The 22,438-nt window shown below is 42.4% G+C and overlaps 1 protein-coding gene and 1 long non-coding RNA gene across 4 annotated transcripts; both read right to left on the reverse strand.

Annotated features, from left to right (window-relative positions):
• Positions 1-333: 333 nt before the first annotated feature.
• Positions 334-14,123, reverse strand: SLC38A2 (solute carrier family 38 member 2). Of its 3 annotated transcripts, none has more exons than XM_042992151.1 (16): positions 14,035-14,123; positions 12,712-12,828; positions 12,330-12,411; positions 12,067-12,182; positions 9,107-9,180; positions 8,928-9,020; positions 8,717-8,798; positions 7,237-7,319; positions 6,783-6,841; positions 6,503-6,670; positions 6,017-6,096; positions 5,802-5,902; positions 5,096-5,220; positions 4,607-4,751; positions 4,389-4,486; positions 334-3,335 (listed from the first exon to the last, which is right to left on the reverse strand). In XM_042992151.1, the coding sequence occupies exons 2-16, from the start codon at positions 12,825-12,827 to the stop codon at positions 3,237-3,239; spliced, it is 1,521 nt and encodes a 506-aa protein (XP_042848085.1). In that variant the 5' UTR covers position 12,828; positions 14,035-14,123; the 3' UTR covers positions 334-3,236. The 3 variants fall into 3 exon arrangements, with proteins under 3 accessions (XP_042848085.1, XP_042848084.1, XP_007072993.1); XM_042992150.1 differs by having other exon boundaries at positions 12,712-12,909; positions 14,035-14,115; XM_007072931.2 differs by lacking the exons at positions 12,067-12,182; positions 14,035-14,123 and having other exon boundaries at positions 12,712-12,803.
• A 6,435-nt stretch (positions 14,124-20,558) lies between these two features.
• LOC122240094 lies at positions 20,559-21,856 on the reverse strand. Its single transcript, XR_006219421.1, has 2 exons — positions 21,056-21,856; positions 20,559-20,731 (listed from the first exon to the last, which is right to left on the reverse strand). It is a non-coding gene; the product is annotated as an uncharacterized LOC122240094 (long non-coding RNA).
• Positions 21,857-22,438: the final 582 nt, after the last annotated feature.

The following is a 22,438-nucleotide window of genomic DNA, read 5'->3' on the forward strand; positions in this document are numbered from 1 at the left end:
CCTCAGCATCAGCTGGGGGAGGTTTCTGGGGTGGGGGTGACCTGTGGGCTGCCCTCCAGACCTATGGAATCAGACTGTGTAGCTGCACTCATAAAAAGCTCCCAGGTGATCCTGATGCACTACTGGCCTACCCACAGCAGGCCCAACTCTGGATCCTTGGGAGGCCTTTCAGCAGGTTTTTCCTTCCCTCTTCACACTTTTAGGAACTTGAAAACTTCTTTCTGACCATTCTCTTCATCATACTCCTTACCATTATATGGACACCTCAGTAGGTCCTGATGTAAAATACATCAGAGACTGTTTATCCCATTACCTCAAAGAAAACAGGACTACTCAGGATTAAGCATGTATTTATTTTAGTTCAGTTAAAACAAACATACATTGTTTCATTGAAACGGTGTAGCACTCTTTGCCAACAAGTCCTAGTGGAAGTGTTGGCCTCTAACAGTACAGTGGGGGTATTTACACTATATACATAAAGCTAACACACCCAGGTTCTCAAAGATCTTTCATTACACTAGATCACATTTGATTTCATTACACTAGATCACATTTTGAAACTACTGCATTTTGAAAATTAGACCTTATTTAAAATTTAAATAAGAGATCTGAATTTGCACCAAGTTTTCATGAAAAAATGTGATGTTCATCCAGTCTGTTTATTGCAAATACAACTTAAAGAATACTTGAAGGTTTTAGTGTTTACATAATTTGTCAATTTGTTTATATTGAAATCTCTGTAAAGGTACTTTGGGGACAATTCTTATAGATACATAATGTGAATTCATCAAAATGCAGTTAAGAAACTTACAGGAATATATACACTTGAACCCAGACCCAAACCTGACATTATATACATTATATATTACAAATACATATGGACAGACAATGTATGTACAGATTATCATAAATATTGAAAAATAGGTTAGCTTTAATGGATTAATGCTGTTCTATAAATAACATTACAGTTATAACTGAAACATCCACGGAAGACAGTAATGCAAAATGAGGTGACAAGACAGTGGTTTTAATACTGAAGACTGCTCATTAATGGGAATTCACTGTTTAGGAACCTCAAGGCAGACAAGATAGCTCCAAGAATATCATGCAATGCAATTTACTCTAGGCAGTTCATTTTGAACCTCAAACAGCCAAAGAGGATTGAAGGAGCCTCCCCACATCAATTCGCTGTGAGAAGAAAATTCTTTTTTCCATTCCTTTCTGGTTGCCATGGTAGTTTCTCCCACATTGAAAGGATGTAAACTGTAGAAAACAACTCTACTTGGTATATTCCCTGGCAGGTCTCAGATACAAAGTCGGCAATCCTTCCAGGAACTCAAGTAGAAGTGCCAATTCTTGGTCTGAACTAGAGGTGAGGTTCTGGATTTGAAGGGAGTGCCAAAGCCCAATTAAATGAAAGCAGTGCTGTAGAATTCATCTTCTCACTGCCTTTCTAGATGGTCCCCAATTACTCAATTTTTGTAGAAACAAAAATGGACCATTGGTTTCACCCAATGTAGCACTACAAGACGTCTTCCAGTTCCATCCACAAGGGTCTTTACAGACACATCCTGTCTGCAATTTACTCACATATAATACAAGAATGTGTAACAAAAACCATGTCTGCCACATTTCTGGCCCTTGCCTACAACTAGAAATGCTTAGTTCAAGAGAAAACCTTAAGAGCCAGATGACCAATTAATGATTCCATTATTTGCTTCCCTCAACCACTAATGGAATTATGTATATACTGGATTTTAGACATTATGCCTGATGAGCAAAGTACCACATTATTTAATATATTCACCATACACCATAACGTACAATAAATGTGCTCTTAAAGCCAAGTAATTTTTTTCACTTCTAACTGGCATTGAAATGGCAGGGTGCACATGCAGTTGGACCAACTCCTTACACTCAGGTTGCACTGGTTTCCCTAGCTAACCACTTGTTGGATGTAAACAATTCTGTGTTGTACAAGAATGAGATGACAATCCAGTGCAAATGAGTTTTTAAAAAATTACTGCATGAGAAACCCAGTGGCCTATACAAAGAGAACTTATACCAAATATCGGTGTAACCTGTGAAATTAGACCTCTACTGTAGACAAAACATGAACACAACTAAGCCATACATTATCAAGTAATTCACACTTCCAGGAGCAGATGAGCATTTTGAAAAGTTGCACTCTCTGGATAGAATAGTTTTGGCCTGTAGCCATCAAATGCTCATTTTCCACTGCTGGAAGCAATGTCAAAAAAGGGCTGGCCCAAAAAAACCCAGAGCTGTCAATACAACTCTGGAGACAGATGCAACTGAATAAACCCTGTTTTACCCAATTGCACTATTTGGTACCTCAAAATTAGTTATTTTACTTTCCACAGAAATATTTGCATTGTATCTTCCATTCTAACAGACTGAAGCCATAAATATCTCAGTCTGAATGAAGCAAATTATTTGGGGCCACAGAAGAAAAGTGATGAACAAGTTCACCTGATTTGGTATAACAATATTCAATTATTCTTTAATGGTGAAGTCTGAATGGAAAAAACTATGCTCCTATTCATGGTACAATTTTTCATTACATCATTTTCTCTAAAAATTTTTTGGGTAAAAAAAGTATTTGGCTTATTATGCCTACAAAAAGGCAAATCATTTCATAATACTAACATTTGTTTTTAAATACCAATGAGTTTTTCTTAATGGAATTTGTTGACAGTTGTTTTTGGAGAAGGTTTAAAAAAAAAGCAATTTTTTTAAAAGTAAAATAGTGCTTCTGAGGTCTTTAAATATTTTTGGTACAAAAACATAATAGTGTTTTCCTCAATGGTTATTTCAATACTTTGCTGTAAATTAATAAGAACTGTTTCTCACATCGAATGGTTCCATTAGGCACATTCAAGTAAAATCATAAAATATCCAAGTTAAACAATGACACAGCCAAACATGTGGCTTGATAAAAGTTAAGAGTTCGTCCATTCTCTGGAATGGAATAAAATTGTCACTTCCATTAACCCGAGACTCGTGGTTTTGTTGTTAATATCCATTTCTAGTATACAGAATAATTTCTTTAAAAAGAAAAAAAAAAAGTTCACTTATTCTGCACTCAGAAGAACCAGCGAGGAATCTGCACTTCAAAAGGAAGTGAAACTGAAAACATTAGGTGAAATTTCATAGTGAGTTGAGTTGACTCAACACTGGCATCAAGTGGACTATGGGAGTTTCAGTGGTGCCAGTTAATGGCCACCTCCATGGGCATTGTGCACCCAATCCAAAACAATCAAGGCCATGCTTCCGGTCATCACCACTATGCCACTTAATAGGAAGAACACAGCCTGCAATGAGCAAAGAGAAATTGATCAGCAAGCAAAGAAATATATCCACTCAACATTCCTTCTTACTTTTAAAAAGTCTTGTAATTACTAAAATTACGCTGACAGCATTTCACATACCTTGCTAACTTGCTAAAGATATTTAAACTGTTGTTAAGGTACCAGGGGGTTACCTGCAGTACAAAATAAGTCTACTTTTGAAATCTTCCAAAGTTTTGCTTTTTCATTCCTTTGTCTCAAATGAAAAGGTAAATAAATGTTCTTTGCTTAATAAACTCCTTCATGTAATAGAATGGGACTGATTTTTTGTTTTGGGTTTTTTGCATTTTTTAAAGCAAAAACTTCAATCACAGAATCAAACCGAAGTCATCCTAAAATGCAGCCTGCATCAGAGCCAGAAGTTTTCCAAAGAGACAGGAGTAACTTTACTCCTAATTCTACCCCCTTCAATTATTGCCACTATATATTTTGAGTAAAACAAGATGGCAGTTTTTTTTTGTAAGCAATTCTAGTTCTTTAATCAGACTCGAATTGTAGCAGAGTAACGACTAAAAAGCAGTCTTCTCCCTAAATAGCCCCACCACCAGTTAACATATCATATTCTTTGTAAAATTAGTTGTTATTCCACTTTAAAGTACATTATGGCACTTTGAAGTGTTGTGACAGCTCCCCACAGCTTTGCTTTGAAGATGGTTAGTTCTGTTCTCTCCTTTAAGAAGGCCTATTTGAGTGTCTGTAACAAGGGGCACTCCAGCAAACACCAGTTAAACTACTACTGAAAGCTGAGTCAGTATCTCCACTCTATCTCTATTCCTCTCTCTAAAATATCTCAACAGCTTTCTTGCAATGAACTTAGGTTTGTATTAGAAGCAAAATGGTCTTTCACCGCCCGTCCCCCAACCTTCCACCTGTATGCAGAATATACCATTATAGAACTATTTGCTAGAAACTCAGAAGTATAACCACAACAAACAGCTAAGAGACTAAAATTAAAACCAGGTGAGGAAATTCTGGTTAGAAGATTACAGTTTCTGGTAGTCAGGATATCTCACTCACCCCAATCTTCTGTACGGATTTCATAGGTTCTTTCTTCACTAGCTTGATATAAAAGGCAGATGGAAGAATAAAAATCAACATAGCAGCTGCAGATGCACCTGTAAAAGAAAATTTTCTTGACAAATTGTCTTGACAAATAGTGAGTCGCTTGTCATTCATTTTTTAAACTTTAAAATCCCTGATATGTGAAAAAACTTCTGACACTTGCTCAAACTTACCAATGAAACCAAAGATGTCTCTAATAGTTGGGACAAAGATAACAAGCAAATTGGTAAACGCCAAGATAGACACTGTAATGAGACTATGACGCCACCAACTGAAATCTTTTGCTGCACACAACAAGTGAGTTATGGAACTCCGGATCTGCAAAAGAAAACGCATACAGAAATTGCAATTCCAGCTTTGAATTAATGGGAGAAAAAAAAAAAATCCCAAATAATGGGAAATGTATCTAAAAAAGCAGCTTTCTAAATTGTTAAATTGTGTCCCTTCCTCTGCTGCTGTTTCCTTAACATCTGGATGCCGGAAGATCATTTTAGATCTTCAATTATGGAAAAAATGCCCCAGGATGTTTGGAAAATCTACGAAGTATTAAAAAAAAAAAATCCCTCGAAAACGACCATCAACTTGGTGTTGCTCACAAATCTCCACATGTTTAAAAACGCATTCCTACTGAATGAAAGCAGAGCAGGGAGGGGATTACTTACCGGGAAAATCACTACTGGTACTGTCAGAGTGACAGCCACTAGCACAGCCAGCCGAACGATGAGAAGGAGGATATCAGTTCCTATGATAGTAGAGTAGGTATGAAGCAATTCTGACTCCACATGTTCTATGGGGAAAGACAAAAAAAAGAAAAAAAAAAAAGCTTCAAGTGTGCCATTTCCTCTAGAGATCAGGTAGAAAATCTAACAAATCTAACTTACAGCAAATTTGCACCAGTTATTAGCTACTCACAAAACGACTATAAACTAAGAGGCTAATAAGATTAATTTGGAATTAGGGTTAATGCAATTAAAATAACATTGAAGGGAAATTTTCCTAAATACCAAGCAGATTTAGCCACATGACCCCCATCAAAAACAACAGGAGCTAAATAGCTAAATCCCATGGTCTGGCTTACAGTTTGTGTTGTATAACAGAAAGGTGATTGGAAGAGGAGGTGGGGAGGATGAATTTAGGTGCAAGCGCATCACATACAAATGCCATCACATGACTAATGAGATGAACCTGGACTTGAGAAGTCACAGATTAAATACACTACATTCCTATAGTCTAAAGCTCCAAATTCAGGTTCTCATCACAGATATGAAATATACCAAAATAGACAGAATACAAGTGATAGATTATACACAAGAACGTATCGATTTTACTTCACAAAGTGTCTTTTTCTGAAATCCAGACATTATTTACCATAAAATGTCAGGTATCCAAAGAGGGCAGCAAGCAGGTACATGAGAAACATAGCGAAAAATGAAATCTTGGACACATCCATCATTCTTCTACGGCTGCGGCTGTGTAAGTTCAGAGAAAAATACAAATCTGTATTTTAGCAGTAGTTATCGCAGTAATCTAATACTTTTCTAACTTTCCCAACGAATGTATATAAAAATAAGTAAAGCACTCACCCTTTCAGCTCTTCATAAATGGGAAGAATAGCAGGATGACAGACAAATGAAAAGGTCAAAATTGGCACAGCGTAGACAGTCTGCAAAAAAAAGTAAAAATTTACTTAAAATCCTTATGGAACACGTTGTGTTACCACAGTTTTGCAGCTTCTATTTTGTATTAATGAATTTTAGGATCAGAACCTCAAAGTCTCCCTTGCATAATTAGATTCCCTTCTAATCTGTTCACTAAGTGTGACCAACATCCTAACTTCTAAATGTGTCAATTATTAACATCATAGGATTAGTTCATTTCTCCATCTATATTAAGATACAAACCTACGGCTTTCTTCTCAGTCCTCAATAATTCAATAACTAGCTACTCATGGTTGAAGAGTAGCTATTAACTCTCCTCCCTTTTCCTTGGGAATTAATTTCTGGTGGAGAGTTTCCCTCTCTTCTTCCCTAAAATCTTACTTTAAGGAAATAAAGACTATATTCAGTTACCTGGGAGTTGAAGATAAAATAACGTGGTTTGCAAGTATCGTCATCAGTCACATTAAATACCATCTCAGGTGCAAAAGCTGTTGGCTGGGTTAAGGTGCTGTTTACAGTTTCATTAATTATCAAGGCAACTTCCACAGGACAAGGGATCTGGAATTTCTTGCAAATCACCTGAAAACATTATTTTGCATTTGTTAAATTGAATAATTTTGCATTTGTTAAACTGAATAGTGTGACTGGGCTCATAAGAGAATCTCTAGTGTTACAGAAAAATTATACCTACCACAATCAGAAAGAACATCATGCACAGTAAGGAAAGGCCACTGGTATATCCCAAATATCCTGTAAGAGGGGCAGAAATTAACTTTAATTCAGCAGATTGCAGGCAAATATATTTTCTCAACTAAATAACTCAATGCTGCCTAGAAGACTTTAGTATAAACACAATACGAAATTTCTAATTCTTATATACCCAGGTATAGAATTATGTAAAAATAAATAACTGAAAGAGTGGAAACTTTCATTTTGTATGATTATTTATGAAGCAGAGATATTATCAAATGTCAACAAGACATTCTAGCCCCTGGCCACAGGATTTTGAAAGGCCTACACAGGGGTATATTCTCCTGCTTCCAAAGTTATGTGTTGGGGACCTTTTGGCTTTCCGTTTCTATTAAGGGCAAGCCAACTAGCTGGTGAGAGGCTCATTTCAATTCTTTCGAGAGGAGTTTGCTCACCTAAGTTTCTCAGCAGTGACAGAGGAAGAATGAGCACCAGCGACACCAGCAAAACCAAATAGTCACCGTTCAGATACCACAGTCTGAATTAAAGAAAAAAGAAACAAGGTCAAAACCAATCACGAAAATCCCCAAAACGTTAGACACATCTTCTCCTGGGACTCATTTTATAGAAATACTATAAAAATAAACACACAAAAAAGACAAGTTTGGAAAAAGTGCCGCTTATTCACAGACAGAGCATAGGCAGGAATAAATGTCTAACTCTGGGCTAGCTGAATATTCACTCAGGTTAGAAATGGGGTGTGAACAGTATAACTTTTGTCCCACTGTCTGCTCTGGGAAGGCTGCCAGCTGATTCATAACATAAAATGCTTCTTAAAGGCTTGATACTAATGTAAGGAACAAAGCAGCATTGTTAGGCCAGTAATCTTATCTTGAAGCATTTTTAGAAGAATTGTACACCAACTCTGTAACAGATAGCTTTAGAGCCTGCAATTTTTAATGCTAGAGACAAGAAAATTTAAAACAAGTTTCTTTCAGACATCCATTAGCACAAGTACTTATTCAACACGTCAACAAGGAGACTTTTTCATACTTAGGTAAAATACACAGGCAAAGAAAAGACAACAAAACCCAATTCCCCAAACCAGGATTTATTCCAGGTTGTCAAAAGTATGTTGTGACACCTTGACCCACCTTGACTCCAAAAACAGTCAAAAGGTCCCTTCTGAACTTAGAGAAAAGATTACCCATGTGTCCTAAGAGTTCTAACGAGGTCTCTTCCTTTCTAGGTAATCAACCATACCCTCTTTTAAATAGCCGTTTCCAAATTCTAAATGCCCTGTGAATTCTACTCCACTTACTTCGGCAACAAAGACCCCACAGAAAACTAGTGTTTAAGGTGGCTTATTAAATTTCTCAAGCCAAAGAGATAACCACATTGCTCTACTTTGAGATAATGAGCTGCAGGCGGGCAAGTGAATGATCCTTCCCCATGTTTACTTTAGATAAAAACCTGTTCCTCCACTGGGAGGAATAACTTGGCTACAAGGATAAGGTTTCCACAGTGTGGTCATACATTTTCTGGTATTATACATTTTGAACAGATTTAAGCTTTAAGAATTTCAAATTTACAAAAAATCAGACAGGACTGGTCCTTAACATTACTCAAAGCTTCAACCTTAGGTTGGAGTATGTGTTATTCAGCTACAATCTCTCAATGAATATAAAAAAGTGAAGTTCTAGAAAACCTGTTTTCACACACAGGTTACAGAAGTTATTCAGAGTTACAGCACTAGCTTCAATCTGCCCTCTTTCTTAAGAGTTCGGCTCAGTTGATGGGGGACTTCTTGCTCAATTTCAACAGGAACACTTACGGAAAAATTATTGGTAATTATTTTGTATCCAACTTTGATAAAATGTATCTAACCATTTTAGACTATAATTTTTCTTATGAGTAACCTTACTTAGCACCTACCCAGTTGTATCTTCAATGTTCATTAATGCCTGGATCACCAAAGGTAACTCATATTTCACTATGAAGAGGTAGCTTGACATAGCTGGAGGAAAACAAAATTATACCATTACAAGTGCAAAATGTGGCATGTGACACCGAAAGTAACGTGTCACCACTCTGTGCTACACAAAGAGCAAAAAGTCTACCCAAATCACCTTTTAAAAATCCTTACCTCCAATGTTCTGCATTGTAATTGATCCAGAGGCCGCAAGCTTTCCAACTAATCCAAATGCTTTATGTCCCAACTGTTCGTATAATAAAGACCCTGTAATATGAAGAACACAGAAGCATGAAGGGAGAAAATCGTGACAGGCATAAATTGTTTTAGAAATCTCAAGAATGCTACCATACCTCCTTCATTGGCAGTTTTCAAAAGGAGATGAACAGAATACAGGGAAAATATGGACACAAATGTCAAGAGAATTCTGATGAAGAGAAGGAAAAGGCACAGGGTTATCAATAAGCACAGCTGTATTTAAAGACCATTCTTTTGCTTGTAGCTACACATTAAATATGGAACGTAACGTGTCCTAATAGTTCTTGCGCTAGACAGAAAGCCTCCAAGGACTGGTGTTTACTCTCCTGGCTAGAGTGTCATCTTTTCTTACCTGGTACTAAAAACTTGCACTGTGTCTCAGGTGTTAGTTCTACAATACTGGTTAAAGCAGGGGTTTACCTACTGACTCAAAGGTGTCGGGAGACCCAGGAAAGCTCAACTTTAAGGTGGTGGACTCATGAGACTTGAACTTTGATTCTGGCACTGTAATATTTAACTGTATCCTTGCCACTTCTCTGCATTTTAATAGTTCCTTTTATCTATAAAATGGTGGTAATTATCTGCCAGTAAACCCAGCCCACAAGGCACTTGTGAAATGCAACCGAGACACGTTCAGGAAAAGATCTTGAGACCACTTGGACTACATAAATAAGAGGAGGAATGGGACTATAAAGGGAAAAGAGATAGTCAGGCACAGCTTTACAAACTGGGCACAAGTCAGAGAAGTAACCACTGTGACAATATACCATATTGCCCACCATGGTGTAAATACAGGCCCAGTAATATGACAAATTTAAACAATGCCTGTGCTAGAACAAGCAGGCTAGCAGTTGATTGGGCTATCTCCTCCCCTCCATCTGGTGGAACAGAAAAAAAGTTAAAAAATAGGGAGGAACTAAAGGTTCCCTAATGTCACTTAGTTTTAAGGGCACAAGTTCTTTCTCATTGCAGCTTTACTTTCCTCCCCTCCTGGGCAAGCCAAGAAAAGTATGGATTTCTTTTTATTAAAAAGGACAACAACAAAAAAAGTCAAAACCAGAGAAAGCACAGAAAACTCTGCAAACAAGAGAGCCCCTTTTTTTGATTCTGTACACGAACAATGAATATGGTACCATATCAGGTCTGGCAAAGAACCGGATGTCTATTAGTTAAAACCTAGGTGGTTGCATTAAAACTGCCATTCTCATGCCACAAGTTTCATGGGGTCTAGTCTGAGGTGGAAAAATGACACCATCAGCCTTACTTTTACTTCTAACTGTACAAAGTTGTTGGTTTAATCAAAAGCAATGTTCAAAGTATGTTGACAAATTCAGCCCTTCTTTCTTACACTGAAATTACAATGAGGGATGAATGGACTTCATAACCTTTGAGGTCACTTTCAATTTCAAGACTGAGTCTGCCTAATAAGCGTAGCTAGAGTTGTTTAACCAGACTATAGCAGCCACGTGGCTTTTGGCCCATTTACCTGCATACCTCTATATCCTCTAAATATACCTTGTAAGATACTGATGGGATTAAACACTCACTTCATCACTCCTGATGTTATTTAACCATTTATTAAAAAGGTTAATCAAACACAGAGACTTTACCAAAGTATAGGTAATTTCAAAAGTGCAAGGGTAACATCAGAATTTTGTTTTCACTTATGAAACAGGTGCCATTTTGTCTTGTGTAATTATAACATATAACCATACCAGCAGCCTTTAAAGACTGTCTCTAGTTTTTATAAGAGCCAGGAAGGACTTCAAATATTTAACAATGACGCCATTTAAGCTCCCCAGTAAAAACTTTGAAACTCTAGGGTCCTTTCAATGTAAATTCCTGGTCCTTCCCCTTAGTAAGAATTCTCAAAAGCTTCATGCTAAAGAAGCAAGCTGCTGGAATCCTAGCTTCCAATGCTCAAAGCCAGGCTTAACTTCAGTGTGGAATTTCACCACGAAGCAGAACTTTGCAAAGGTCTGCTTTTCCTTTCATGAACATGCTATTCTGCTGGAGAAAATAACTTGAGTAGATGGCACCTGTCAGCTAACTAAAACACATCTGTCACAAAAGGGACAATTCCATACTCCCTGTAAGGTATAGTTTCCTCATCTGCACAATAAATCACACTATCTTCCACAGAACTTGCCTTAGCCAGGAGCCCATAGGTACTTAACAGCTATGATACAGACATCACTGAAAATGTATGGTCAAATTTACATGTACTTTTGTACTTCTTCTTTTCTGGACATAATGTCCACACTTGTCTTATTTTCCAAGGATTAGTGACCCCACATCAGTTAACAACCACTGTCTTCTATAGCCCCAAAATTCTAGTCTAGGCATTGATGCTAGAAAGCACTGGAATAAGTAATTTTAATTGGGCAACTAGGGAAAAAAAAAAAAAACATTTAAAAGCAAGTACTTATTAAAATATTTATTTCTTTGCTATGGCATGTAGCAACCACACAGACCTGAAAGAAATAAATATTAAAAAGGGGAAAAAAAAAAAACAAAAAAAACAAACCACACCACATATGGGTTCTTTCAGTGTCCAGAAAATTATGACTCACTTTTCTTAGAACAAACATGTTCCAGGTTAAGCAAATACCACCACACCCTATATATTTTAAAAAGTCTGTTTTCCTTGTGCAAAGGTTCTTGGGGAAACTCATTTATAAACCAATTTGGAAGTACCATGCTTATTAGTATTTTTGCTTTCCATTTTGCCAGAACAAAATTTCTAACCACCTTGGATTTATCAATAGTTCTTCTTCACAATCCAACCCGTTACAACTTTTAACTATTCCAATTGATTTAAAGACTGTTGGTTTAATTATTAAAGTGTTGTCCTACTTCTTCCTAATTGGCTTTCTTGGTATCATGCAGTTACACATCAGAATAAAGAGGTTTTTGGATTTTTCATTTTAAATTTCACACAAATGATTTTTAAGTCAACTACTTCAACTGTAAATTCCATCTCTGGAGCCAAAAGTATGTTTTATCGTCATATTAACTGCCCTGCATGGCAGACTCACTACTTACACATACTTACATAAAAAGAGCAATTCCAGTATTAGCCATGGCATAAGAAAGCCCAAGGATTCCACTGCCCACAATCGCATTGCTCAGATTAAATACTGACATTCCAAAGGAAGTAGTACCTGGATGCTACATAGAGGGAAAACGATAACCAAACATATAACAATAATTAAATGGAGAAAACCAGCTTTGGGCAAGTTAGATTGAAATCTAAACGTAAAACTATTCTTTTACTCCATAAAGCCACAGACACACAAATTATTATTTTCAACTTACAAAGTCTGTTTCATACTTCTTCTTTCCCAAATTCGATTCAAGTAAGAAGTTCTGGTTTTCAGGATCTACATCTGCATAATGGCTGTGAGGTTAAAAAAAAAAAAGGGTAAACCTGAACTGTTTTTGAAATATACAACGGAATGCTTGAACAGACTGCCCTTTAGTGCTGTCACACACCTTTACTAAAACGCCTAAGAATTAAGTAGGAGTCGACTTTCACACGAAATACTGTCACTGCGACAATCGGATACTCTTTCAGAGATTACACACTCTCCAAATGCTACAGTAAATTAAAGCAACAGAAGCAGAGTCGGGGGTAAAGAACCCCGGACCCCCCCCCCCCCAAGCCGTTTTAAGAAAAAAAGCACACAACTTCTCCTACCTTTTCAGAGCAGCTTGCTTGGTGGGGTAGGCGTAGTTGAAGTCGCTGTTGGAACTGTAGCTGCTGCTGTCCTCATCCGGGGAAATATTGAACCTTCCCATTTCGGCTTTCTTCATGCTGGCACCGGGAGGAAATAGGGTACAGCGATCAACACTGGGCTCCTTTTGTCCTTGGCAGTGCACCGGCCCGCGCGGCTGCCTGCGAAGAAGGTAGAGGCGGCGCGTCAGGACTGCAGCGCCCGCCCGCCCGCCGTGGTCACGTGACGCCGCGGGGAGGCGCAGCGCGGCTGATTCATCCCCGGCCAGGCGAGTGGAAAAGTACCAGCCGAGCGAGAGGGGCGGGGGCGCGCCAAGGGGCGGAAAAGTACAGACAGCGAAGCCGCGAAGAACAAAGATGGTCCCACCACGGCGATGTGCCCGCAGAGGCCCGTGCCCTCCAGACCCTCTCCAACGGATTTTGGTACTGCACCCTCTCCATTATCCCAAGTGTGAGGAGTGGGGTGCAAGGGGGCTGTTTTGCTTTTCCTCCAGCCTCTCTGGTCGTGCACAGGCACGCCGGGCATTGGTTAGGTGTGCGCGCACCCCAGGCGCACAGCTCCCCGTTTCTAGGATTTGCAACAGCAGCGCGCATAATCCGTCCTTTCGTGCCCAGGGTCCCCACACGGGGAAATGCCTCTGCGGCACATAGCGGACTCGAAGAGGGCATAAAGGGCTGACAAGAGTCCTCTCTCGAGAAGGGGAGAACACCCGTTCCCCAGCAAGCAGAGGCGGCGAGGGTTTGTTTACACGCGCACGCCCGTGCCCTCGAGCACACTCGTCTACAGGCATTTGGCTCGCTAGCGCTTCGCCCGGCTGGCCCCTCCTATGCCCGGAAAGGAAACTGATGCAATATCGATCGCCGATTATCAAATGTTCCTGGCCCGTCTTCCCCAACCGTGGCCTCTGTATACCAGAAGCCCGAACCCACCTCTGCTGCTCCCAAATTCCAGGACCCCTCGATTTAATTTTTTTATTAATGCAAATCAGTCACAAGACTTGCCGCAGCGGGGCCGCGGGCCGGGCTGGTTCCCTTCCCCCTAACGGGAGGATGCGGCTCCCCTCCCGGCGGGCACGCGGCCCCCGCGCCGCGCCCCTCCCCCGTCCGGAGGAGGGCGGCGACCCCCTTACGGGCCGGGGTCGAAGACGGGCCCCGCCGACCACAAACGCCAGTCCTGGGAGGAAACGACCCCCGCAGCTGCCTTCCACCCGCGGCCCCTCCCGGACGCCCCTCCCCCACTCCCGCTTGGGCCCGCGCCCTTTGCACAGACGCCCCCGCGCGCGTTACCTCGGTGGTCTCGGCTCTCGTATCCCGGAGACGTCACGAAAACGCCTTCAGTGGGGTTTTCTCAGCTAAACAAAAATCGCAAAACAAAAACAAAACCAAAAAAAAAAACCCAACAATAGGCAGGGAAAATAATTTTAGCAAAAAAAAGGAAATGGCAAATTGCCGCCCCAATCGTCCGGCGTCCGCCGTCTCAAGGGAAAGGCTCGAGTGTACGGGAACGCGTGGTTCGGCTGCCAGCGGTGCTGTAGGTAAAGTGCTCCAGGACGGCGGCGTCGCGCGGCTCTGAAGCTGCCCGCGGAGCAGCGGGTTATAGCGGCCGCCCAGGAGGACGCGTTAGGGGGCGGGGCCGCAGCCGCCGGGGTGCTGTCTCTTTGTATATCAACACCACCTGGGCTCCTCCCCCGGCCCGCCCGGGCCCGCAGGCCCCGCCCCGTCCCACCCCTCTACCCGCGGCCCATTCGGGGCCGTAGCTCCGCCCGCTGGCGCCCCCAGCCCTCCGGAGAGCCAAACCCCACTCTCTCCGGTCTCCTAGTCAGCCCGGAAAGACCCCCCATGCTCATCTTGGCCTGTTCATGTCAACCTCGATATGTGCCCAACACATGCGGTTGTCTTTAAGGAGCCTTCTGCTTCATTTCCCTTCCGTCCGAGTTACCAGCAGTCTTTGCTTTCTCCTCCAGGCTTTTTGGGGACACATCCCGCCCACCCAACTCTCTCCTGCCTGTTATTTTGTGATTTACTTGGGGTTTTTCTCTCGCAAACTTGGACTAACGCAGCAACGTTGTCTCCATGGTCGATTTCTGTTCTCGTTCTTTCTTCTCCGTCTAGACCTGCTTTCACTCTTCAAAACTAGCCTGGTGGGGCCAGCTCCATGTCGGTCTATCCTTTTTGTATGAACGTGGAAAACCCTAGGAGGGGAAAAACTACATGCCGACCAGCAAGCCAGAGACCCTTTGAAAGGGGATCCCAGATGGGCCTCCGGGGTGGGGGGAGCCGCTCTTCTGAGAAGGTGTAGGAGTTCCCAGTTTTCCTTTCGCAGACACATTTCGCTCATTCCACCACCCCCAGACCCAATTTGAGAGCACTTCTCACCTCGCCTTTCTTCCCTCGTATTTACAAAGGCGCTGCCTCCACTGGAGTGCTAGTCTGGGAGACTTTCTCCCGACCGAGCCGTCCTTCCCTTCCAGTGGTGATGTGGTCTTGCTGAGCCAGGCAACTAGGGGGCCCCTTCGCTGCGGAATACTCTGTGCTGCCGAAAGGCAAGAGTCCATCCCTTGCTGGAAACAAAGGCCCCTTAGGAGAAATGCTTGTTGAATGAATGAATAAACAAACGAGTTTGACCTACTGCTGTCTTCCTTTTGGGGACGTGGGAGAGATTGGGCAGGGCATAGAGGAAAGAGTTGGGTGTGATCACAATTTTTGCTTTCAATGTTTTCCTGAGGAAATCTGTACAGCTGTCTATTTCCGTGGCACGTGAGGCTGCGGATGCCCTGGGCCTGCACCAGTGTTCGTGATTGACAAGGGAGGACCCGATTTCCCCTTTGCACTCCTATGTTCTCCACCCCTTCTGGTGGTCAGACCAGTCTCACAGAAACAATATGCTTTCTTGCTTTAGTGCCCAACTTGCCCTCACCATCACCCAAGGCTTAGTCACGGAGCCGCAGGCTACCCCCTCTTTCTGCAGGAACTCTTTTCTAAACCATGTGGTGCTGGACTTTTTAAACCTGTGCTGTCTTGTACTCAAAATTGTTGGAGTTTGTTTGTAGTCTGCTCTCCCCGGGGAGATGGTGAACTTCCCCAAGGCAGGTTTGGCATCTGACACACAATCAGGACTGAAAAAACTTACCTTTCTTCCACATTCTTTCCCTAATAACACCAATCAACTCTTCTTGTCAGGAGAGCAATCTTAGTGGTGGGTTAGAGAGGACTCCCTGCAAGTTTCTTTATATCAGGTTTCAACTGATAAAAATCAAAAGGTTTGAAACCACTTTTTCATCCAGGTGAGTCCCTTTGCCCAGTCAGATGTGCTAAGGAAGCCCTCAGGGTCTGTGGTTATGGTTGGCAAGGTGCACCCTCACAGCTGGATCTCTTGTCCTTTGGACTTTTTGGTGGTTTGTACTGCCACTCACACTTAGGCGAACCTGCAAAATTCAGGGTGTGTGTGTGTGTGTGTGTGTGTGTGTATGTTAGTGCATATGCTGGGGGGGAGGGCTGTAGTCTTGTTCTGACTTCTGTATAAGAACCTGAACAGTAAATGACGAAAAAGAGAAAAAGAGGAGGAGGTACTGAAACATCTGTTCTTTTATTGTTTTATTGAAAAACATCTTGTTTTTCAAAGGCCGATCTGAGGTCTATCTGCTAAGTCAAGTGACTTCCAATGGAGGCCTGACGTGCTTAGGTTTTTGCTGTTATGCTTTCAGCTAAAATGCATGGGGCACCATGCATTACTAAAAGCAAACCTAAGACAGAAAAATAATCACAAATATCGGTTGTCAACTTTAGATTTTCTTTTTTTAATTTTCATTTTTTATTTTGTGGGGGGGGCAGAGGAAGAGAGAGAGAGAGAGAGAAAGAGAGAGAGAATCTTAAGCAGGCTCCACACTCAGCTCAGAGCCCTACAAGGGGCTCCATCCCACAACCTTAGAATCATGATCTGAGCCAAAATCCAGAGTCGGATGCTCAACCTACTGAACCGCCCAGGCGCCCCAGCTGTGGATTTTCAGAAATGCATTGTCAAGGTAGGGTGTTAGAACTTTCTAGTGAGGATAGGTAGTTTTCTTCTGTAGAATTATTTGACCATTATCACCTGACAAAACACGGGGGGGGGGGGTTTGTTTCCTGAGGGCATAAGGAGTTAACTTTCCCAACCAGTTGTTAAACAACTGACCTTTAAGATGTTCCTCAAAATTCTATTTACCCAGCATTGTACTTTGCCTCAAGTGGGCTGAGATATTTACTTCTTTCTACCCTACCATTTCCAACTATGGAGTTTCATTCTCAGGTGGGCTTTCGTGGCTTTCTTTCATCTGGCCGTGGCCTATATTTATAGCCTCCACCCTTAGTATTCCTTGTGGTAGGCAGCTCCCTGCCACTACCGTATGTCCAAACTCTATCTTTCCTTTGAGGTTCAGCTTGAATACCACACCTTTCATTAATTTTTCTTTATTTGATGCTATCATTTGAAATTGATTGCATTGTACTTTGAACTTAGTGCTTTAGAAGTATATTTTGTGGGACTTCTTTTTGTGATGTCTATGTACCAGAGTTTATGTTAGTGTCTTTTCAGGGTAGAATCTGGCTAATCATACCCAGCCTAGTCGCTTGTAAAGAGAAGGTCCTTTCTGAGTAGATGGATGAATTAAATAAGTTTTTTTCTCTATAATCACTAACTGAATTATATTTGTTTATTTACCTATTTATGTGTTTAGCTCCCTCACTAGAATGGAAGCTCCTGAAGGCTGGAATTTAATCTTGTGAAAAGTAATAAACGAAAACTTTACTATATGGATTGGGGATGCTAGAAGGGGAGGTTGGTAGGGGGTGCTGGTACCACTCAGTGACAATTACGGAGAAGAATTGTCAATTACAGACCAAACAGAAGAATTCTCAACAGGAAAGAATCATCATTTACAGGCCCCAACATGAGAAGAAGTACATTGCATCTTCTATACGAGGTTAACCACCCCTGTAACTCAGCCGATGAGAAACTGTCATCACTTGAACTCTTGCTTCTCTCCAATGGACTTTTGTTCAAAACAACCCCTCCCAACTTCCTCCTTCTTCTCCATAAAATAAGGTTCCTCTCTTTTGTTTGTTGGACTTGCCTATGGTTTTGCCTTGGCTTGCGTGTCCTGGATTGTAATTCTCTGCCATTCCCAAATAAACCCATTTTTGCTGGTAAAATAACTGGCAGTTTTATTTTTAAGGTTAACAGTCTGCTTTGATCACTGTTAGTGCCAGCACCCAGAACAGTGCCTGACAATACTTTGTCGAATGAATAAATGGAGGAGTAAAGAGTTTGTGAGGTTTTCTAGGACCAGGAGGAAACATATTATCTAGTGTATCTATAGGGCATCTCTCTCATCCATTACTGGCCCAAGCAGAACTCTTGATTTCCCTAGCAAAACTGTTCCTCTCCCATTTTTATGATTTAGAAGAGTAACACCACCATGCATGACTTCCTCATGGGGCCTTAGGCCCCAGACCAGGGAGTCATCGTGAGCCGTTCTTTTCCTCAAATAGCCAATCCATCAGCAAATCTTGAGGGCTCTGCCTCCAAATAAATTCAGAATCCTGCCACTTCTTACTATCTCCACTGCTCTGGTCCTAGTTACCTCTCTCCTGAATCATTGCAAAAGCCACAGTCTAACTCATCTCTGGGCTTCCATTCTTGGTGCTCACAGTTCATTCTCTCCGCCCCCCCCCCCCCCAGCAGTCGGGAAGATCTCAGAATATAAATAAAATCCCTTGCTTAAAGGGATAAATTATTTCCCTTACTTAAGGTCCTCCAGTGACTGCTTTTCGCAACCAGAATAAAATTCCATATTTCTCATTCACCATGGCATTGCCTGGTTGTGCCCTTGCCTACTTCCTCAACCTTACCTCCTACCACTTTTTCTTTTCCCCACATACTAGCCACATTGATTTTATTTCTGTCCCTAAAACACTCTAAGTTATTCCTTTTTCAGGGCTCTGCACTTGCTCTTTCTTCTGCCTAGAAATCTCCTTGCCTGGATCTGTGTGGTGGTCTTCTCATCACTTAGGTCTCAGTTGAAATGTTACTTCCTCAAAAAACAAAGAAAGAAAAAACTTCCTTGACCATTCCCTAGCAAAAGTTGCCCCTTGCATGAAATCTCCATTTCACCACTGTCCTATGTTATTTTTGATTGCATTTTTTTCATGGTATGAAAACATATTATTTGATCATTTGTTTATTTGCTTATGATCTCCCCCTTCCTGCCTCTCTGCCAGACCCCTTCGAGAAATAACTCCAAGAGGAAAAGTCCTTTGTTTTGCTAATCACTGAATCTTTAGTGCCTGGAACAGCACCTGATATACAGAAGGAGTTCTGTGAATTAGTGAATTCATATATTTAACTCAGTGCCTAGCAAATAAGAAACTGAATAAACATCTGTTGCAATAGCTTGATGGTGGAAAAGGGCAGGTTTTTCTTCAATCCAGTCTTCTGTAAGACAGTGTGAGAACTGATCCCAAGACTTGCTTTCTAATGGCTTCATTTCACCTAATTAATATGACCTTTTGCAATGTACAGAGGCTGACATTCTTGTCTGGACAGTATTATTCAAAATTCTGGTCCTGATATTAGCATTGTGAGGAAATACCCTTCCCCAGCCACAGCCCTCCCTTTATTCCAATGACTTACATATTTCTTAGCATTTGCCTTTCCCAAGTTCCTCAACAAATTCCTCACTTGACTCTTTACCCCTTTTTTTTCCTTTTCTTATCATTTGGTGTATTTTATTCTTGGCATTCTGTTTTTAGTAGGGGCTCAATAAATGAAATGTTGTATTTATTTTATCTTTGTAAGACAGCTCTCAAGCCCAAAGCAATACTATTAATTGTGAGCACCCTGGTGACTTTAGGCATGTTTCAATTTTGTGTTTTGGCTTGAAGTCTCCTATGAGGTTGCTGTCAGTCAGCTGACAGCTAGGTCTGTAGTTATCTGATGGCCTGACTGGCAAGCCCTATTCAAGATGTGAATGCCAGGAGGTGAGGATGGTTAGGGCTATCCTGGAGGCTGGCCACCACGGAGATGTTGTGAGCAGCAGAAAACCTTTTATTGCAAGAAACACAATATGCAATTAAAAATGGTTTAAGTTATAAGGACTCATATACTATTTCATATAATAGGAAGTCCATGGACAGGGCAGTCATAGGGTTAATTCTTGGCCTTGATAACCTCCTCAAAGAGGAGGTTTCTTCACTTTGACATCTTTGACATGCTGGAGATGTCCCCTATCATGGTCACATGTTGACTGCAGTGGTTTCAGGGGTCATATGCAGACAGGGCCACATCCACTGACAAGGAAAGGAATGTCAGTTCCGTGAGTCAATTTTATTATGAGAAATAACATTCCCTGGAAGTACTGCTGTAGATGTCTCAGGTCGAAATGACCAGAATTAGGTAACATAGTCATACATAAAAAACATAAGATGTATATCGTGAAGCCATATGTTTGGAAGCATTACCGTTGTGTGAAGTACACACCTCATTTTTTCAGTCAGAAAAGGAAAATCTTGGTGCCCACAGAAACTCAACTTTAAAAGTGAAAAAAAATTTAGAGAATTTTACATATATTTTAGTATAAATGTATTCAATTCCGTCAGGACTGTAGAACTTCCCAGAGTATCAGTTCGCTGTTTTTCTCATCTCCCCAAGCAAAGGGGGAAGGAATGGCTTGAGTAATGACCTTTTTGTGGTATTTACCCATTGGCCTTTTCATGTGACCCTAGGATGGTCTATTTTGCTAGATGTGGTATATAATAATGGATGTGAACGAACACACTGCAGAAAGATGAAGGATTTATTGACCATAGTTCTTTCACTGACACCTGCTAATTAGCAATAAGTGGCTTGGAAAGTGAAATGTGAAAACAAAATCGCAGAGGTGAATTCTCACGTACATGCTTCCAGGTTATTCAGAACGTGCCAAGTTTTCACTGAGAATCAAGAATTAAGCTAGAAGACAAGACAACATGGGCATATACTTAGTAAAGAGAAGATTTATGTTTTATCGAATAGTATACTATGCTCCATTCTTTGAAAATTAAAATTTTCAGACTCTTAACATTTTCCAAAATAAGGCGATTTAAAAATACCTTTATTTTTATGCTTGTTAGTGGTCTGTTTTCTTGTCCAAAGAGAAACTGAATGATGAGTTCTGCTTAAAACACTCTTAGGCCACAATGGACTTACGTTCGTTCTCGGCCTTCAGTGAGTTTCTGAAACTTTCTTTGCCCAAGGCTAAGATACTCAAATAGGGGTTTATTAACATTAACATACCTGTAATTCTGGTTCTTAGATGAAAAGCCTATCTGAGCTCGGTTCTGGAATCCTTACTCAGGTAAAACTCCCAGTTTTGGCTGAAATCTTTGGCACCCTGTGTCTGATTAAGACGCCTGCATCCAGTTCCAAGTAACCCCATTTTGGGACAACTGGCGCTGATACCACTTCTCAACCCCCCACCCCATTCAGTGTCTTCCACCCAAAAGGACAGTCCAGAACCAACCAGTCGCTGAAACCGTTAAACGTTATTTGTTTTCTTGAGGTGAACCACGCGCATAACACACCCCTTTTGAGTGAAATAATGTCATTGTGTAGCCATTTGTCACCCCTGGGTGGATGAGGTCAACTAACTCTCCAAAGTTGCTGTCTCAGGAATAAATTTCATTCGTGGTTGGAAAAACCAAGTGAGGAATGTTATGGGAAAGGGAAAATAACTTTTATTTGCCTGGTGGTTAAGTAGGGGTAAGTAAAAATCGAGCCGAGTACGTGCTTTGTTTGAGCGACGACGCAGTGCGTGGAGTGGAAGACAAGACGCCCATCGGAACCGGCTTCTCCCTTTGTCTTTCACTCCACCCGAGGTGGGGGGAGGGCGTGTCATGCGGATCTGGGGTGGCGGGACTGAGGGGGCTTGCGGCGCCCCAGCGGCGAAGGCGGAGGCGCCAGGACGCCGCTCCTGGCTTCTCAGGATGCCAGCCGGCTACACACAAGGTCGGGGGCAAGGCCGCGCCGCGGCTCGGAGCCCCAAGGAGGGGCGCGAAGGAAGTGAGGGCTGCCAACCCGAGGGCGAGCGGCGCGGGCGGCGCCAGCCCGGGGGCTGCAGCGGGCGGGGCTTGCGCAGCGCGGCTCCCGGGGGAGAAAGGAACCTCTGCAGTGGCGGGGCCGGGCCGCGGCCGGAAGACGGGGGCAGGGGGGCAGCGAGGAGGGAAGCGACGGCGGGCGGGGCCTCCGGCGCGCAGCCCCAGTAGGTCTCCGGGAATTTTCCACTAAGGCGCGGAGCGCCAGAGCCGCCGAGGCGCAGCCCGCCTCTGCGCACCCGGGGCCCACGTGACGGTGATTCACCAGGCGCCGCCTCCCGAGCCCCGGGCGGGGAAGCGACGGGGTGAGGAGCGAGTGAACAGTGGAGGAGAAGGAGCGGGGGAGGGGCGAGGACGGTGCGGAGAGTGAGGAGGGATGTGCGGAGTAGGCGGGTGGAGGAGGACGTCGGAGGTGCGGAGGCCCCTCCCGCGTGGCCGGGGCCTGCTGGGCGGCTGCCGTGCGCTCGCGGGCAGTGCTCGCGGGCCACGCTCGCCCGGGGCGAGCCCAGCGCCTGCCTGCGACGGGGAAACCTAGATAGCCCGCAAACGGCAGGTTTCTTCCGGGGTGCTTTGAGGAAAGCTACAG

Source organism: Panthera tigris, chromosome B4, assembly GCF_018350195.1.
Source record: "Panthera tigris isolate Pti1 chromosome B4, P.tigris_Pti1_mat1.1, whole genome shotgun sequence".
Taxonomy (NCBI): domain Eukaryota; kingdom Metazoa; phylum Chordata; class Mammalia; order Carnivora; family Felidae; genus Panthera; species Panthera tigris.